At 34.5% G+C, this 19056-nt stretch overlaps 1 protein-coding gene across 1 annotated transcript; it reads right to left on the reverse strand.

Moving 5' to 3' along the window:
* Positions 1-719: 719 nt before the first annotated feature.
* Positions 720-16652, reverse strand: LOC129786656 (kinesin-like protein KIF19). The gene is made up of 8 exons (XM_055821802.1): positions 16543-16652; positions 14140-14335; positions 13808-14045; positions 13568-13740; positions 4746-5697; positions 2700-3062; positions 2278-2584; positions 720-1375 (listed from the first exon to the last, which is right to left on the reverse strand). Exons 2-8 carry the CDS (start codon positions 14233-14235, stop codon positions 1330-1332), a joined length of 2175 nt encoding a protein of 724 aa, XP_055677777.1. The 5' UTR covers positions 14236-14335; positions 16543-16652; the 3' UTR covers positions 720-1329.
* Between the last annotated feature and the right edge of the window lie 2404 nt (positions 16653-19056).

Raw genomic sequence — 19056 nt, forward strand, 5'->3', positions numbered from 1 at the left:
GTTTTGTGATATAAATTTTTATCTTTTCCCATTACCTAATTAAATGAATATTTGAAAAAATGTTTAGTGGGTAAAAGTTCCAGTTTCGTCACAGATTAATACCAAAGTATTTCTTTCATTTTAATTTTATCTTCATCAGGTGGTTGAAAAGGTAATTGCTACGGACTTTGTATTAACAACGGTGCAAATAAAAATTATATTCAACCCCTAATGAAGGTTTAAAAGAAGAAAGATTTTGAATTATTTACACAGAAAAATCTCGCAATCTTTCCAATCCCAGTGAACAAACTTTTACAAAATAACTTTTTTCCGTTTACTAAAGAAATTTATTACATTTACGCAGCATAGCGTTAAATATTTTATTTATGCCGCAAATAATCCTCTCAAATAGAGCAACAAATTCAAACTATTACATATAATAGAGATAACGAAAAAAAAAACATAACACTTTTTAACCATAAATACAGCAGTAAATCTACATAAACTATACAAAAAATAAATAAAATAAATTTTTACACCAAGGATACAGAGAGGTTACAATATATATGGAAATAAAATTGCTTTATCAAGTTTTTACAATTTTTAGTATAATATTTTATACGCTGTAGCGGAACAGCTGAGCAATAAATGTCATAAGAATAATAAAGTTTTCAATTAAACATTTGATGTGGCGGAAAGGGTGCAAAAATGCCGAGAATAGGGGCTACTGGAGCTACGGCACGTGGCTTGGTGCGCTGCTCTGTGACATCATACGGAGCTGAGAGGAAATTATCTCCATTCACAAGTTCAGCATTTGTCGCAATGTTTATGAGGTTGGCCCGTGGTATGTGCAGCACCCCATGCTCGTGGCTTAATGAGTCCATTTCGTGGCGATATAACCAATTGTTTCACACAACAGTGTAGCCCCTTTCTCAATTAAATTAATAATCAATTGATTAGCTTTTCCTGCGGGGCCCACTCTCTGTCGGACCCACCCCCAAATACCCCCTCGGGGGCTTCACGGGAAGGGACGTGTGGTGCCTCAACTCGATATTTTGATGTTTATTTTAGCTTCCATCGCAGATGTTTCCCACTTACTTTCTCATCATGAAACTTTCTTCGCATTGGGGGTAGTTGATGAGGCGGAGAGAATTTTTTGGCGCAAACATACCCAAAGCAATTCCCGTGGTGAAGTGTCAGCAAGACATGGCAAAAACACAAACCACCACAACACGGGGGGCTTAAATTAGAAATTATCACGCAAAGCTGAATTCATCTGGAATTTCCCGCTGATATTCCTATGTGCTATGTGTGCTAAATGTAAATCATTCCGGGAGGGTTGGGGGCACTTTAATCCTCACTCGATGTACTCTGATGATCTCCACTTCGGTTTTCGCTAATTTTCAATTTTCACGCAACAACAAAGTGACGATTAATTGTTAATTGGTGCGAGATGGAGGGGCTTTTCAGTAACTTCTACACGGTTAGAAATGGTTCTTGCGCTGAATTATTTTTTTTTTATTAAAAAGTTGCTGTATTTATAGCTAAAAATATATTTTAAATTGTTCTTCTAATGCCTGAGAAATTGAATTTTATTAAACAGACTTTCTTGTATTTTTTAAAGATTTTTTTATAGAAATTTTTATCTCAATAGCTTGAAATTTTAATTTATTTTAAAGATCTTTTTAAAAAATTAAAGCTTAAATCTTCATAGAAATTTTTTTGGAAAATTAACTTTTCCCCTGGTCAGCGTCGGAAAATCGAATCTCAGCCCAGAATTATAGGCACAATTCTGCCAAAGCTTTCTGCACAAATCAGTGCCTTCGTCAGTGGCTGCGTGTAAAAGGAATTTATTTACAATCAATTATACATTGATTTACAAAAGGCAGAGGAATACACTGATTTGTGCCGAAAGCTCTGGCAGAATTGTGCCTATAACTCTGGATTGAGATCCGATTTTCCGACGCTGACCGGGGGAGAAGTTAATTTTCCAAAAAACTTTTCATCATACATTTACGTCGGCTTCCAAATAATTTCTTAAATCTTCATTTCTTGAACTATTTAATTAATGCTTTTAATATAAAATTTCCCAAAGTTAAAAATTTTTTTTTCAAAAGATTGCCAAAAATTTACAAGCTATTCACAAATTAATATTCTTTTGCTTATAAATTGTGATGTATAACGATTTTTCACTTAAAGAAAATACTTTAAAATTGTTTACGTTCCATTGAAGCTTTCAAAGCTCCTTCCCATTTCTAACAGAGCTTTCACGTGGATTTAATTAGCAAATTAACTTACCGCAATGTACGAGTACGTGCAGAAATTAGGGGTAGTTTCGGTCCAACGGGAGGTCCCATGAGTCCATCAGGTCCATCTGCGGTTGCTTCGACATTCCTGCTGCCGTTTAGTGGGGTTGGGGACCAATCTGAGCCGGAACTTGAGCTCGGTGGTGTGTGCCTCTTGTAGATCGGTGGTAGCTTCCTGTCGTAGCCCGCAGCTGTGGATGGGGTACCCGCTGAGCCCCCTGTGTAGGTGCTTGCGTGAATTTCTTGCTGATAGAGCGCATACATGTCCTTGAGTTCCGGCGGAAGCTCCAATTTCCCCTCTGTGTTGGATAGAAATGTGGGTCAGATATCAATCGGAGAATCAAATTTCGTGGCCCACTTGTGCAAAGTAGGTTCCCTTTACTAATTACCACCCCCCTAAATACTCATTCTTACCTTCAATAAGACGTCTCTGCGTGCTTATAATGTCCTCACAGAGGCGTCGTTGTCGCTCAGCTCGCAAGAGTTGCAGATCCCGCCGCCTCAGCTCACTCTGCCGTGCTAATCGCTCAGCCTGGAGTGACACCTTGTCCGCTTCGAGCTCGTGGACACGACACAGGAGCCCTAGTAGCTCACGTTCCTCATCACTACTAATCCGTTCTGGGAGTTCATCCTCCAATGCAACACCCTTTTGTCTGCATGCCTCCAAATCCTGCTCCGTAGCCAGCACAATGTCCTTGTAGCGTTTCATCTCACGCTCAATTACTGCCAATTCATTCCATGCCGACCGAATGGCTGTACTCCCTTCAGATTCGGATTCTGTGTACATTATGTTACACCAAGAGATGAAATAATTGGGAATGTACGTGAACTCCTGAATTATTTCCTAAATGTTTTACGTATAACCTCTACTAAAGCCTCCATTAAAAGGAGTTAATAGGAGGGAATTTTCTCAGGATTAATTTACCAGGAAATGACCAAAGCAAATGAATTATTTTCTACAATTTTTCAATGTTCCTTTTGGAGTGTGAATTTAATTAACAAAAAAAAATCATTTTCATGATTACTCTTGCGGAAAAGGATTGACTTTTAAGATGGTTGTTCTCGTCTTGGTTTTGATTCTGTCCCAAATTGATTTTCTCCGAAATTACGATTAAGCAAAAAGGGTTTGAGATTGAAATTGTTTAAAATAAATCTTGAGATTTGTAATCTTGTATTTCTTGGAAAGGATTTAATGTTTTGTGCTTGAATGAAAGTGATTAAAATGTTGTTATTTTGTGTGGAAAATTCCGCAAAATTTGCTATTCTTGGAACATTCTTCGCACTCAACACCAATCAACACCCTTTCCATTTTCTTAATATTAAATTAGAATGTGTATTGCAATGTATTTGCTAAGGAAAATTCTCTGGAAGTTTCTTTGGGTAGGTAGAAGTATCGGTAAAGCCATCAAAGGTAAGTTGAATTATGTATGCTGACGTTATATGTAATCAATTAACCTTGTAGGTTTCAACGACGCTTGTTATTGATTCTGAAAAATTTAATTACCACGATTGACACGAAATTGTGCCATTAATGTTACAAAATGATGGTTTCCCTTCTGAAGGAGAGTTCTTGCAATCTTAATGGTTTCTATAATTTTTGAAAAGGATATTTTCTTTTGAAAAATCATTTTTGATAAATTGAAAAGTTTTTAAAGGATATTAAAAGTTTTTTCCGGAAGCTTTTAATAAAAAGAAAATATTCCAGAAAAGAAAAGTAGATAGATTTATTTTTTAAATGAATTTCAAAAAAGTTTCAGGTGAAAATGGGCTTTTATTAATAAGGACAAAACATAAAGAAATTTAATATAATACCACTTGAATTTTCCCCGTAATTATTGGGAAAATAATTTCGTGTACTAATTAGACCTAATTTATCCACGGAGCGTAATAAATATCACAATTTCCATAGCAAAATTACTCCGCCGTCAACTATTGAAAGATTTTCTCGGTGGAAAAATATAAAATACTTAATTAAAATTTTCGCAAAACTTTACTCCAATAAAACAATGGATTAATTAATAAACTTCCCGTATAAATTAAGTATTCTTCTATGGAATGAATATCCTACATAGCGTAAAAGTAACAAGAAAATTCCATTTATTTAAAGTACTTGCCGAAGTATATCGTATGATTTGTAAAGCGGAGTTGAATTTTCTTTTGAATAAACCACGTTAGAGTTATAAATTGTGGGGGTAGATGGTCCAAAATTGATCCAAGAAAACTTTAAGCCTTTTAAGTGTTTGGGAAAAAGTTTTTTTTTCAATTATCCAGAAATTATAAAAATATTTTTTTTTTAAATTTAAATTCCATTTTAATTTCTTATAAAACGAAATTAAAAAAAATTGTCTAAAAAAGCTCAGATCTGGATTATTGTTCCCTATTCTGCAACTATGTATAAACTTGTGGGAGGATTTCCTGTGAATTGTTAAATGGGAAACACACTCAGCATAGATTGCTTACCATTGTCATTTTGGGAATCATAGAGTTTTCCCATGCGTCCCTGCCAATGGGAGATAATCATATGTTGCCTCTCAGCATCCAATTCCAATCCCATTACATGACTTTCGGCTTCCAAGAGGCGTCTCCGGAGCTTCATCTGTTGCTTAAACGTGAGAACAATTTGTTCCCGCAGGAAGCGCAATTCGGCCCTTCTCTTCTCATCATTTGGATCAATTTTTAGGGCAGCCCCACTGCGAGGTCTCTCAGTTAGCATTTTTGTCTTCAAGCGATTGACCTCCTCCCTTAGCTCTGTCACTAAATTCTGATAGTGTGTCGTTGGGAATTCACGTGTTTCCTCCATTAGAAGCTCGGGGTTCTGCATGCGTGTTGTTATGTTGTTCGCACGATTAGCATAGACGAGGGTATTTTTGGTTTCATCCCTATGCCTATTCTCGGGGGCAACGTGAGCAATCATAATGGTGCGACAGTGCCCACTTAGGGCTTCCTTGAGGAGTCTCGTTAATTTAGAATCGCGGTAGTTGACGTACCTGGCACCCCCTGAGAGAGCATTGATGCAATTTCCCAGAGCAAGGAGGCTCCTATTGATGTGAGCACCTTCCTGAAGACGTTTTCCGCGATTCTTTGTTTTCTTTGCCCTCTCCGAACCCGCAAGATCCGTTAGGAAGAGCCTTCCTTGCTTAGTTCCCAAAGCTGAGGATTGTGTCACTGTTACACTCAACAAGGCATGACTCCTCGATGAGGTCTGATTGGAAGCAGTTGGTTCCATTGTGCGGGCTTTATTTCCCTTCAAAAGTAGGGAGATTACTTCATGCCTCTGTGTCGTTGTGACTTCAGACAATCCAGCCACGGTGATCTTGGCACCTCTATTGTCTTCTCGCAATTCAAGTGGCCCACCTGGCTGCAAAAGGTCCCTGATGAGTTCATTGTAGATTTCCAAATAAGAGATGGACACCTGTTGCAGGAGGAGAGAAAAATAAATAATTCAAGGATGAGGAAAATTCAAACGAATTCCTCATTAGCGAGCTTAATACGCAAAAATTTAAACATTATTAAAGTCTTCATTTTCTCCTCGTCCCAATGGGGCCACCCAATCGATCAACACTCTCTTTACATTGACTTAATTTTCAACGCACTTTTACGCACTTTTGCGTCTCTATAAAAGGAATGAAGAAGAGGGTGGTGTGGCTTGGGGGTTGCCATTCATTCATCACTCAACCCCCACAATCCACCTCCGCGTGCTTCCTATCGCCCACGTTCGGAAGGAAACATATTATTTGCAGAATTATCAACACTCCAAGGATACGAACGTTCGTCTCTATTCTTTTTCGGACCACCCTTCGGGAATCATATTAAAAGATACCTTAACGAATTGTCTTCAATGTCCTTTTATACTCTTTTTCTCTTCTTCCTCCGTGATAATCATTTGTGTCATTTCTCCTTGAAATATAGGTGAAGAAAATGGGGTTCAAAGGAAACTTTCAACCTCTTTAGCTACCATGATGTTGTATTGTGAGGAAAATGCTAAAAGTCATTTGTTAGACACCTTTAATTGGGCACTCTTCGCAGAAGTTATGTGGGTTCAAGGGTTACAAATTCAAAGCCACACTTCGTCATTTCAAGACGCTTGATTAGAGACTCAGGAAATGATAGTGAAAATTTGTATTTTACTCACTGATGTGGAAAAATCGAGAAAAACATGTATTTGGATAGAGAATGAAGGTAAATTGTAATCCTTTTCCCAAATTTCTAGTTCCAAATTGCTAAATTTAAACCACTAGAATGGTATTTATTTGATTCTCTGCATTATTAGAATTCTCATGAATTTTGAGCATTATTTTGTCACTTTTAGAGGAAACAATCATGCTTTCTGTGCCTCAACATATGATTCCGTATATGGTTTACGGAAAGCTTTTCGCTTGGAAGTTAATAAAAGGAATTTGTTATTAATATTTTGCTAATGAATTAAACGAAAATTTATACAATTTATTTGAGAGAAATTGAGAGGCTTTGAAAGTTTCCTGGAAAATCTATAGTAATTTTACTTTTTCCGCATATATCGAAAAAGGGAATGACGTTTTATATCCCTTTTCCATAGCCCTTTCCCCGGCATGCACATTCTTCATAGTTATCTATGTGATTTACGATGTAGGATAAAATAATACAGACAGAGCGTAAAAGTAAGGGAAGTTGACTAATATACAAAATATTCCTGGTAGAGGATCAATTCACATATTGGTAGTAATCTGTACCTATATATTTATTGTTTAGTGCGCAAAGAATTGCTGGCATAGCATTCCGAAGTGGTATGAACTAAATGGCCATGTTCTGGAGTGAATGGTTTAGGCGGGGAAGCCCATACTTTTGGATGTGTGTGGAATGGAGCGACCAAAAGAGGTGTCGTGCGATAATTTATTGAATATGTCCTTCTGACGGGGTAAGCTCCGTGGTCAAGGAGACAATGTTGGGCCAACAGTGTCAATAAGAGAAAATGCAATTTACCCCAACATGCAAACCACTACTTATGGTGTTGAGCATTTGATGGCAATTAAAATTAATTATTAATGTTACAAAAGGAAATCGCTTTGCAAAATAGCCCGTGCGCATTGTGCTCAAAAACTTTTCACCACCCCAGTGCCATTATACTTTTTTGCTATACATGTACTGTACGTTTGTGCTAAATGAACCGCACACGGTAAACTTTTCGAAATTGAATATCCTTGGCGGAGTGGTGCGCGAGATGTTACATAACTATTTGCATACCTACATATGTATGTATTTTATGAGAGATGGTGTAACATGGTGGCGATAAGCTCTCCATAAAACTGGGGAAATTTTATATTATATCCTTTACATCTTTCTCACTGTGTTTACAAAGATGGAAGGAGAGGGTAGGGGGATAACTCAAGAGTGGCACGAAGTCATGCAATACGTGCTGTTATTAATTATGGCTACCACCTCGTAAGAAACTGCATGGATGAACATTGTTCTGTGCTCTAACTTTGCCATTTAGTTGGGGATATTGTGGTGCTTCATTTCACATGAAGAGGTGCTTTGTAGGTATGTCCATGGTATTCAGCATTAAGAGGAGATATGATTTCATCCATGACTTTGTACTACATACTAGCATTTCATTCAGGCTGTTTATATGGTTGTATTGACAAGGTAAAATGCACAAATACATCTCGAGGAGAAGCTTTAAGAAGTTCTTGTTCTAACTGTGTTACTTATCTCAATGATTACGCACTCAAAATTCTACTGAAACATGAATATTATGTAAAGTATTTAACTGTGCTTGAATGACTTGAATATCGTCTTAAATGGATCTTATTTGATTTGAATTTGAATAAATTATATTATTTATTTTCTTTAAGAAATGCTAATGAAAAATTCTCTGGAAGATTTAAAATGAATTCTTTATCAGTCATAAACAGATTTCATAAATTCAAATGAAGTTTAATGATGCAAAAGGACATGAAGAACATTATGTAGGATCCTGATTGCATTATAATCCATTTAAGCGACCATTTTATCATGCCATAATAAGTATTATTTTGAGCCCTTCTCACCCAGATTATCATAAATTGAACAATCCGTTGATATATCCCTCTTGTATCTCACATTTCACGCTATCATTTTGTACCAAACAGGCATTAAAGGAATGTGGTACAATACTCCTATCAAGAGGATCCTTTAATCCATGAAAATTCATTTGCCGGAATTGAATAGTAATAAAGGCGCGCACAGCATATTAGTTTAGCATAATTAAATACGAAGAACTGTAATTGACAGTGAGGGGTTTTATAGTGTGTACCAACTACGTTAATAATTAGAATCAAACATCGACGCGATTTTGATCCATAACTCTCACTTTAATTTGCACATAGCACAGCGCTGTTCCACATAATTGAACCCTTTCGTTTATTTACATAATGTATTATACAGCATCAGCCATCATTTAAAGTTCTGACAGAGATTTTCAAGGGATATAGGAGGGATTCGGTGAAACTTCCGACTGGAAGTAAAAATCAATTTCAAAAGCTCAACAAATCCCATAAGTTGACGCTTCCAATTTCCTCCTCACTTTCTTTCGTTTTTCAGATTTTTCACTATTGAAGGAAAAGTTCTGATTTACTGTGTTGAATTTTATTTTCCATTTTCTTATGTGAGAATGGTGTGACTTTTAGTTGTTTCTTATTTCCTTATTTTTTTGTATTAATATATCATTCTCCGTAACAGTTACTAATTAAATTTTAATAAGGTACCTAGTTCATTTGAGAAATTTAACAGAAAGAAGAAAGCGTAAACTGAGAAATTTCAATTCGATTTATTCAAAAAATCATAAGAAAGATTTATAATTCACAAAGCTGTGTATGAATAATTTTAAAAAGAAAAGAAATTTTAGTAAAATGGCAGCGGGAGATCTTTCAGTTTGGAGCTTAGCTAAAGTCTTAGTTTTTGAATAAGCATTTATCCAAGGTAAAATGTTATGAAAAGCGGTCAGCGTCCGAAAATAAGAAAGTCTGGCAGAATTGTAAAGTCAATTCTGAGCTTAGGTACATTTTTCTAACGCTAACCAAATTGAAATGCAAGTTTTCAACTTCTTTTTAGTATTGCAAGGGCATGTATGTTATATTTTTAGGTTAATTTAGGATAATCTCCTGCCAAATGTTAGAACCGGAGTTTTACGATTAAATTTACTCCAATTTTCCCTCAATTATACCCCAAATAACTTTAAATGTAATGAATAAAAGAATATAAATAATTTTGGTCTGTTAATGTATACACCTTTGATTTTAATTAAACGTGTTATTTTGAGCATAACCAATGTATCAAATAGTTCGTTAAAAATGTTTTATTATGCATGTAGTATATAAATGCAATGAATTAAAAGCTTAATTAAAAGCTTGGCTGTAATTGAAATATGTGTACATGCATGAGTAATGATTGAATTATTTATTTTCATTTAAATGATACAGGTATTTTCACAACTTTGTGCAGGAATTCTTTTTTGTTGAATTTCTATCTAGAATCTATACTGAATAAAAAATTCAGATAGACGTTTGACGAAGAAACTCCATTGATTGATGGTTTTTATTTTACATCGTTCACTTTCTTCTACTTTTTTTTTGTACTTTCACGTGTTCACGATTACATTGACGTGCTCCGTCTGGCTTGGATTGGGGGTGAGATGGAATTGAAAAAGGTGAATGAAAGTGAGAATATAAAAAAGCATATATTATATAGAAACTTTAATAGCGCTTTAACTGCAACCCCGTTGAACATGGTTATAAAGTTTAACGTGAAACTTTCATTGGGATGTGTTAGATGGTGTATTTCGTACATCGATTTTATGCTCGACAAATTGTGTGCGGGAGAAAGTGAAAATTCGCTAAAAGTTTACACAATTCATGCTTCTATCAAACTAGAATATGGGGGTGTGACTATTTGGTGTTTTCTAAACCCGGAAGGTACGATATGGATGTGGAGCAATATTTCCATTGAATGCATTTTATGGTTTTTATATTATTTTGGATTTCTCTTGTCGGTTCGATGAAGGAAAAGTTTAGCATCCCCCGCACGGGATCTTCTCCACCTATTCTTTTCATCCCTCAAACTGACAACAGCTCCTTGGTGATTTTATTAAAAGCTAAGAGTTTTGTGAAAAAGCACGTTTCACATTTTTCGTAACATCTTTTTTCATCCATCCCCCACAGCAAACACTCGTCATTCGTATCGCATTATAAATTAGGGCTTTTGGATTAGGTGATATGAAAGATGAAGAATTTCTATTTCAACATCACATTCCAACCTTATTTTATTTATTGAAGAAAATATTTTCTGTCTGTATTTTTGATGAATTTAATTTTCTTATTTTCTGTACATATTCCATGTGCTGTGCACCCTCCCCCCTTCCTCGAGCTTTCCAATTGCAGCAGCATAAATGTAGAAGTGAAAATAAACCCCTTAAAGCCTTTTTCAATTTCTCTTGTGTTGTTTTCCTTGAATATTTCATTGGCTTATGAATCAATAAAAAATGTCTAATGGCATTTACGTGAATATCAATAATTCATATTTAGGCCCCTTTTACTGATTAATTAGGATAATTTAAGTGAAGATACCATCGCTCATATAGTTTTGGATGTATATTTATTTTGAGCCTCCCAGCACATGGGGTTAATGGCTGGTTTTATGGGCCAGGCAAAGAGGTGGAAAAAGAGTTGATTTCTAAACTGATTTTCAACTATTTTCCATGCTAATTTCCACAATACTCTTAACTCTTGTCTATATAGGGAGCTTTTTGGTGGCTTTCAGAAATTCCACCCATGAGAATTGTGCTAATGTAGCGTATGTTTGTGCAAAAGTTTTCACGTTTATTTCCCACGAAATTGTTCTGAAAATGAAGCACTATAATTCTTCCCAAGAGGATTGTGGTACCCAGAGAGCATCAGTTTAATTTTTTGGGAGGGAGAATGGGTTGGTGTCGTTGTCATAAAGACCATTGCGTGCTTGGTGCTTTAGAGGAATATAATGGGGCAAAAATGATGCTAACGTGGTTCATATTGCCACAAACTGTGGATGGCTTTTGGCAAAAGTTATCACAACCCACCCGGAAAAGCATATTGTCAGCATCATCTTGAAAATCCAATTTGAAATTATTCGAGTGTGTGTTGGGATTTTTAGAAGTTTGTTTACTTTCGGAAATTTTAGAATATTTTTAGAAGAAGAATAAATAAAAATAAAAATAGGTTTTATTGTTAAAATAAACAAAAATTAAGTAAATAGAAATTGCATAAAATAGTTAAAGTTTTCCTTGAAACTAGAGCTAAATATAAACTCAATTTAGCTTCCTGTATTTCACAATATTCCATTTTCTATTTGCAAAATTGTTTTTACTGCTTGTGCAACAATTCAAAAACTCGTAGAGATGAATTGTTTAACAAACAAACAAACAAACAATCATGATGCTGTGAAATATGTTTTCCAATAAAGTATATTGCATTTGCTTCCTTAATGTCATTTCTTCCTGAATATACAGAAGTTCCGAGAAAATTTTGTTGAAAGAGTAAATCAAAATTAATATTCTCACAATAAGGATGTGGTTTCTCTCTCCTTTCGAATTATTTAGCCATAGAACTTTTAAATAAACAAAATAATTTTGTTTATTGATGTGAAAATTAGTTCTTTTGAAAAGATAAAAGTTCAAAAGCGGTTCTTTTATAGCAGTTTAAGGTTCAAGAACAACATTATTTCAATAAGTCAATATCTTATTATTTTCCCATTATTTACATTTTAATAAAAACAGAAAGTTCTTCGTAAAATTACTTTCTCCCCAGGCGAAAATTCAGAATTTCCATCTATATTGGAAAATTGAAATGGAAAAGGAATTTATTCTTGCAATGTATATTCTATATAGCAAAAATATATAATATTTCTGATATACACGTGTTGCAACTTTTGAGAATTAGGCACGTCTAAGGAATTTCTAAGCAGATAATGAGGGCTTATTGGAGAGCTTTCTGCAAAATCCCATAAGATGCGGGAATTGGGTTGGTGTGTGGCAAACTTTTAAAAAAATTTCCAGATAAAGAGAGGATTTGTGTGGGATATAAATTGATTAAGCTTAGGGTTTTTTGGTGTAGCAATAAATTTCATGCGCCCTGATAGGGAATTTAATCTCTAATTCCTCTCCTCTAAATGGGCTTCATTGAAAAAAAAATTCTTGTATATTAAACATATAGAATTTTGTAGAGAAAATAATGCAGAGGATATGAGATGAATGGAACAATTTATATTTGCTTTATTCTGTATTCAATTCAGGGGAAATTGCTCATGTATTATGAATTATTTACTGTAAATTTTACATATTATTCATCCTCAAAAATCAATTTGTTTTTTTTTCTGATAGTTTATCGTGATTTGATTTTTGTGGAAAATGCAATTTTAATTTATGAAAAACGTGTTTCAGCGAAAGGACAAACTTTTATGTAACTTTGCATAAGAGAACTTCATGGAATGATGTCCATCAAGTAAATGAATTAAATGTTTATTTTGATGTTTTCTCTTTCAGTGTCTCTACCACAAAAATGTACTTTATGAAAAGTTTTATTAAAAGCTTCATATTTCCTCTTTGTGAAATTCGTGAGAATTGTTCGCCACTGATATTTGGGGTAAAGCTGCTTTTAAACATGAAACAAGCGACATGGCTTACTATACATAGCTATTTAGATTGGTTCTACATACACTACACTGAAACTACATATTAATAATGTGAACTTTAGTAAAGTATTGCTAATATACCTTACGTAGGTAATTGAAAGTTTTCTCTTCGTTTAATTACAGATAATTAAATTCTCTACCCTATGTCCCTAAAACACTAGTCTGTAAAAGGGTGAAATAAATTATTATTATTTTTATTAAATTCTCTATTGTGTAGTTCAGAGATTTCTTGGAATTCTTGTGAATAGAAGAGAAGCTTTTAGAATTTCAGTAAAGATAATTATTGCCATTAACTGCAGTCTCTTATTACTGTGTCTTTGAATGAAACATTTGCAATCCGATACGGAGTCTTCCATTTAAATTTTTTCTATTCCATACCAACCACATTACCTAGAAGTATCTACTATTCAAGGAATTTTTAATGCAGATTTTCAATTCAGACTCGTAGTTATCCTCAAGAGTGAGTACTTAAAGGCTTAAAAGTTAACCATTATTGATAGAGTTTCGTCTACTTTTAACATTCATGTGGGATTAGGGGTGTTAGCTATATGGATTGTTTGTGAGCTTAAAGCTCAAGTTTGTAGTTTAACTATGTATGTACTCACCCGAATTGCTTCAGGCTTTTCGGATTTCTCAACAAATTCAAATATTTCCGCAATAGCTCGCACCATGAGTCCATCATTGTGTTGGTCGACAGTTGTCTTGGGGGTGGTCTCTGTTTGTGGTGTTGCGGCTTTTTTGGGATTGGGACCCAACATTGTGTGTGTTTTTCCCGAACCTGGAAATAATGTATTCCCGCAACATTTTCTCCTACTTTAATGTTTTTTTTGCAAAATAGTTCATACCAGTGGCTCCGTATGCAAATGCTGCGGCATTTAGTCCACTGAGAACATCCCGTACAAGGGGTGCGGTAGTTTTCAAGTAAACTTCCTCCTGTGTGGAATCCTCACCAAAGACGTGGTCGTAGACATATTTCATTGGCTTGGTTTTGCTACCATCGTCAAACTGAAGGGTTTTCTTTGATGTCACATGGACGCATTTGTGATCACTGGGTTCACTCGAAGGGCGAATACGAACAGCCACCTAACCCACATTGAATTGAATACATAGCATACACAACATGTCATCAGTTGGAACATCTCTCAACTCATTAAGTTAATTAAACAAGGAAACTTACCGTCAAATGTTCCTCAGCAGGAGTTAAGCATACCGAAGACGCACTACCTCCACTACTCGAGGCATTCCCATTATTTTGCGTCATTTTGGTTGCCATTCACAACTGTTCTTTTTATTTTTACATTTAAAACACTAAAAGTCTATGTTGCAGCATGTTTTGAATTCCATTCAAGAGGTGAACTTTTTAAATTTTTATACTGCGGAGTATAAATTAATATTTGAGCAAGTGATGGCAAAATAGTAAGGAATGGGAAATGGAATTTCTAATTTCAATATCATCAGCTACTTATTTTCCCTACGTATGTTAGCTATTACTCATGAAGGACTTCACTTGCGGTTGCCACTGAAAAGAACCAATCGAATCAATTACTTTTCCGCCAGTCACTCACTATATATTTCCACCCCCTTGAGGCATTCTACTTCTACTTTTTTTCCTTTCTCCACACCATTTAATCCAAAAGCTCTCTTCCAGTGTGAAATGACTCTAGAATGGCATAATGTTGAAGCAGTTGAGAACACCCTCTTTTCCAAGGTCATTTCCCAAACTAATTTCCCATTTCACTAAAATCCGCATGTCTTTAGTGAAATGTGTCTGCCGTCTTGTTGTGTTTTATATGCTCTGCCTATGCTATACTTCTCAATTGGACTCTACCACCCCCACGTTATCCTTAACCGTACCACGGCCGACACCATTGCGTTGCGGAACAATATGTTTAGCAATTTGTGAAGAGAGCTTGCCTACCGCGGTAACAATGTAATCGATTTGAAGGGGTTGTTGTGAATATGATTTTATTGTTAGCGTATGGTTAAATTTTCGTCTGCGACTTCCAAAGAATAACGATGAGAATGTAAAGCTTCTTAACCACTTTTTTACGTCTTATCTTCAACATACACCAAACATGCTTTTCACGTGACGAATTATCCGGAATTTCATTATAATTTTGCTTGAGTTGTTCTTATACCTTTATTTAACATAGAGGGAGGTTTTTCATGATGATCTTGTCAATATAACTCTAATGCATGAATGTAACCAAGAAAGTAAATAACGTGCTAGGAGACATTTTTATTACAGCTACACACGAAAAAAAAGAGTTTGAAACTCTTTTTTTGGGATCGATATGAATTTAGAAAAAGAGAAAAGTTAAGTTATTTGTTGTTAGATGATTTTGAAATATTGCAATTGATCAATTTATTTAAATTTAGAATTTTATTTTCTAAAAAGGTACCCTCTTAAAAGAAAAATTCAATAACTTTCTTATGGGATAACCTTTTCAGATTATTGAGAGCATCGCAAATCTCCTTTAATGGTCATAAGAACCAAAAATAGAACTAAGCAAAGATGTAAAGACTCCTTAATCTCAATAAATAGAGACAGCTAAAGAAATTTCCGCCACGTGATGTTGGTTTTAGACAAAATTACTCCGTCTGTCCTATATTTTATTATACTTTGTCAATTTGGGTCTTAAGGGCGAAATATTAGATTTTTCTTTGTGTGTAGTTTTCACCCTACACATATCACTTCTAATTTGAAATAATTCGTCAAATAAAATTACATGTCTGCCTCTCTGCATCCAGAAGTTCGTGCTGAACATTTCAAAAGAATAAATTGATGTGGTTGGGTTGATATAATTTGAGTGGAGTGACTTAGAATAAAAGAAAATATGTGGACAAATTCGTCCTTTTTCTTTTTTTTCCTTAGACACTATAACTATCAATAACTTTGTCAAGGAATGAGGACTTTATCCACAAATGAGAGTTTGAATTTTTCTTCTTTAGAAATAAAGAAAAGAATTTATATATTTTACGGTAGTTTATGTAGGTCAATGGCTTCTAAAGGAAGTAAAATATTCTATTTTTCTTTTCGAATATCTGACTATAAGAAATCAATTCCATTAAAAGAAAATTGAAGTATTTTCTTTTGATATACGGTTGCTCTGAATCACTCCTTAAGAAGGATAAGGATTTGCCTATTGTGTTTGCTATATTGTATGTCCTTTCACTTTCTTCCCAACCGTGTGTGATATATTCTGCAGAGAAATCAGCACAATAAATCATGTTTATTTTACATACACGGATTTGTATGGCATAGTTGTTGATTTTGTTGAATTTACAGGGTGATACCGTGGTAAGCCCCATAAGTATACATATATGGTATATAATTGAAAAACCAAATAGTCCTTCTGAGAGGGCGATTAAAATAGCATAACAAGGAAATTCATGGAGGTGTTATGATGAGAAATATCATTTGTTGCCGGAAAAGCCCTCTTTAGCAATTTTTGTCCCGTGAGCCTCTGAAATAAATGTTATAAATATCCTACGAAGAATTGTTTATCCATGGTCGAAAGCAAATTTTTTTATCTATAGTATATAAAAAAAGATATTTCTTGTAGCATGGAAAACTTACACGAATGAGGAAATAATCAATAACAAGACAATATTATATAGCAAAAAGTTTTACTGTGACAAGAGGGAAAAATATAGTCATTGGAAATGCCACAATTTTTTGCTTATTTCCCTTGTCCATCAAACAATGTCACTCCTTTTGCAATTGGTCAACAATTTTCCCAAATAGATTTTTAATTGCATATCATACTGTAGAGAGAGCTTTCACATACATATATTATTAGCAAAGCTAACAAATAGCAGCATAAGCTGCAGCATTTGTTGCAATCAAATTGAACACTTAATTTAACTTTTTTTTCACAATTCCTCTTCTATAAAAATATCATTTAATTGAAAATTGACCCAAATGCGTCAAATGGAGTTTTACGAAAAATTTGTCACCCACAGCTCTTAAGCACCACCCTCACATATGGAATTGATTCAATATGTAGTGAGAGAGACACTGTATCAATTGCAAATTTCACAATGATAAAAAATAAATGAAACAGAATCACTATTAGTAGGAAATCGGATATAAATTTTTTTCTCCGCTTTTTTTTTTGTCTTTATTCTTGTATACAGAGGAAAAATCACAAATGTGGTTTGAGAAAAAAACTATATGTCCACAACATTAGAGGAATAGTGAGCGCGGTGTTGTTGCTTCAGCAGTAAATGGAACGAAACTAATGAAAACACGAAGTTTTTACCGATTTTATACAAAGCACAACGTGCATTGATGTTTGACTATACGACGCGGGGTTCAACAGGGTGGTATGGAAAAGCTACAACGAAACCACCTCAACATTTTCCAGCCCATTCCGGCTTTTCCTTTTATTTCGGTGGTGGGGTGACGAGCAATTTTCCATATAGAATCGATGGGTAATGTGGCGTGTAAGGAATTTTTTTTCTTCACCTCCGTATGACTCTATAAATATCTAATGAGTGTTTACTGAAATACCCAGTATAGATAATGTACTGAAATACTTAGCGCACTTTGACTCTGTCGTTAACATCTACCGCCATTTCTTGCGAGATATATGTACATATGTAATGTAGGTATGTATTTTCCAATGTGCATGTGTGTCTGTTTGTACGACAACGGAAATACCCCTTTTGCCATCTTCCTGCAATATACATACCACCCTATGTAGTACATGGAATAACATTAGATTGGATTTGCCATGCATAGCATGAAATTTCCATATTTGCTCCTTTTTGACTTTGTTCTTTTTCCGCCTTTCATGTTGGGAAAATTAAATTGTTAAGGAATTTCACAGAATAATTGTTTATCTCTCAAGAGGTTGTCATTAAAATATATATGTATGGATACGTAAAAGCCTTTTAATTCTAAAAGGGTAATGCCCTGTCTTTTACATAAATATTTTGAAATTTTCTCTTATTTTTTCATCAAACTTTGTAAAACCAACTAACTAATTCGAGGGTTGGAAAATACACTATACTAAGTCGAGTTAGTATAGTATATTTTTAACGCATTTTTCGATAGCTTTTGATGTCCTTCATCTTCCCTCAAAAGGACAAATTCGAATATTTGTTCCCTACAAAGTTACAGCGAAAACTGTAAAAAATTTTACATAAGAAGCAATGTAAATCTCAAACTTCAAATCGCTCTCCTGAAAATCAACAAAAATGAGTTAGTATTATTTTCCAACCCTCGAATTAAGGTTTAAAAAAATGACTTCTTTCCATTCCTCTGAAGCACCAAAAGTGAATAGGAAAACTAATACAAAAACTTTTCTTGTGTAAGAATTGGGCCCATACTGAGTCTGAAAAATCCCCTCAGTGGCCCATCCCGACCCTGAAGCACTATTTTAGTGCCTCCTTAACGCCCCCAGGTGTTCTTCGGGTTCATCATTGACCCAACCGCACGAATTCAAATTCAATATTTATCGATCGATCACATCGATCGATGAAATGTACGTGCGTGATGTGAAAATGTTCACTTTTAATCGGGACGTCGTGCGGGACGGTCAGTGTTGAGAAGGTGGCCCGAAGTTCGGCCAAATGTTGATCTTACACTTGTTAGTAACATTTTTATTCAAAATCTTCGATTCCATTATGTAAGTTTTTCTTAATCATTTTCTTTGTAAACTTTTTTCTAGAATTAAGTTTATTTTATCAAAAAATTTCTCCTGAGACATTTCGGCAGTTTTATATAATTTTTACCACTTCTACTTTGAAAAGAAAAATAGTTTGTTTAACAGTATATAGAACTTTTTTTTTTAAGTTTAATTATTTTAAGATTTAAAAAAAAATTTTTGCTAAGCAATTAAAATATTAGTAAACTTCGGCAACATTAGTTTAAGTTTACAAACTTTGAAAAACCAGTAAACAAACTATTTTTTTTTCACAATAAGAACACATAAGTAATGAACATTTTTTATTCCCAAAAATTCTTTTATTCAGAGTTTACATCAATTGAGGATAGAATTTTCTGACCTCTAGATTCCCTTGAAATTTTTATTAAAGGATAAGATCTCCCAAGAAAAGATTTTTAAGGGTATTAAGGATAATATTT

This window comes from Lutzomyia longipalpis, chromosome 1 (genome assembly GCF_024334085.1).
Source record: "Lutzomyia longipalpis isolate SR_M1_2022 chromosome 1, ASM2433408v1".
Taxonomy (NCBI): domain Eukaryota; kingdom Metazoa; phylum Arthropoda; class Insecta; order Diptera; family Psychodidae; genus Lutzomyia; species Lutzomyia longipalpis.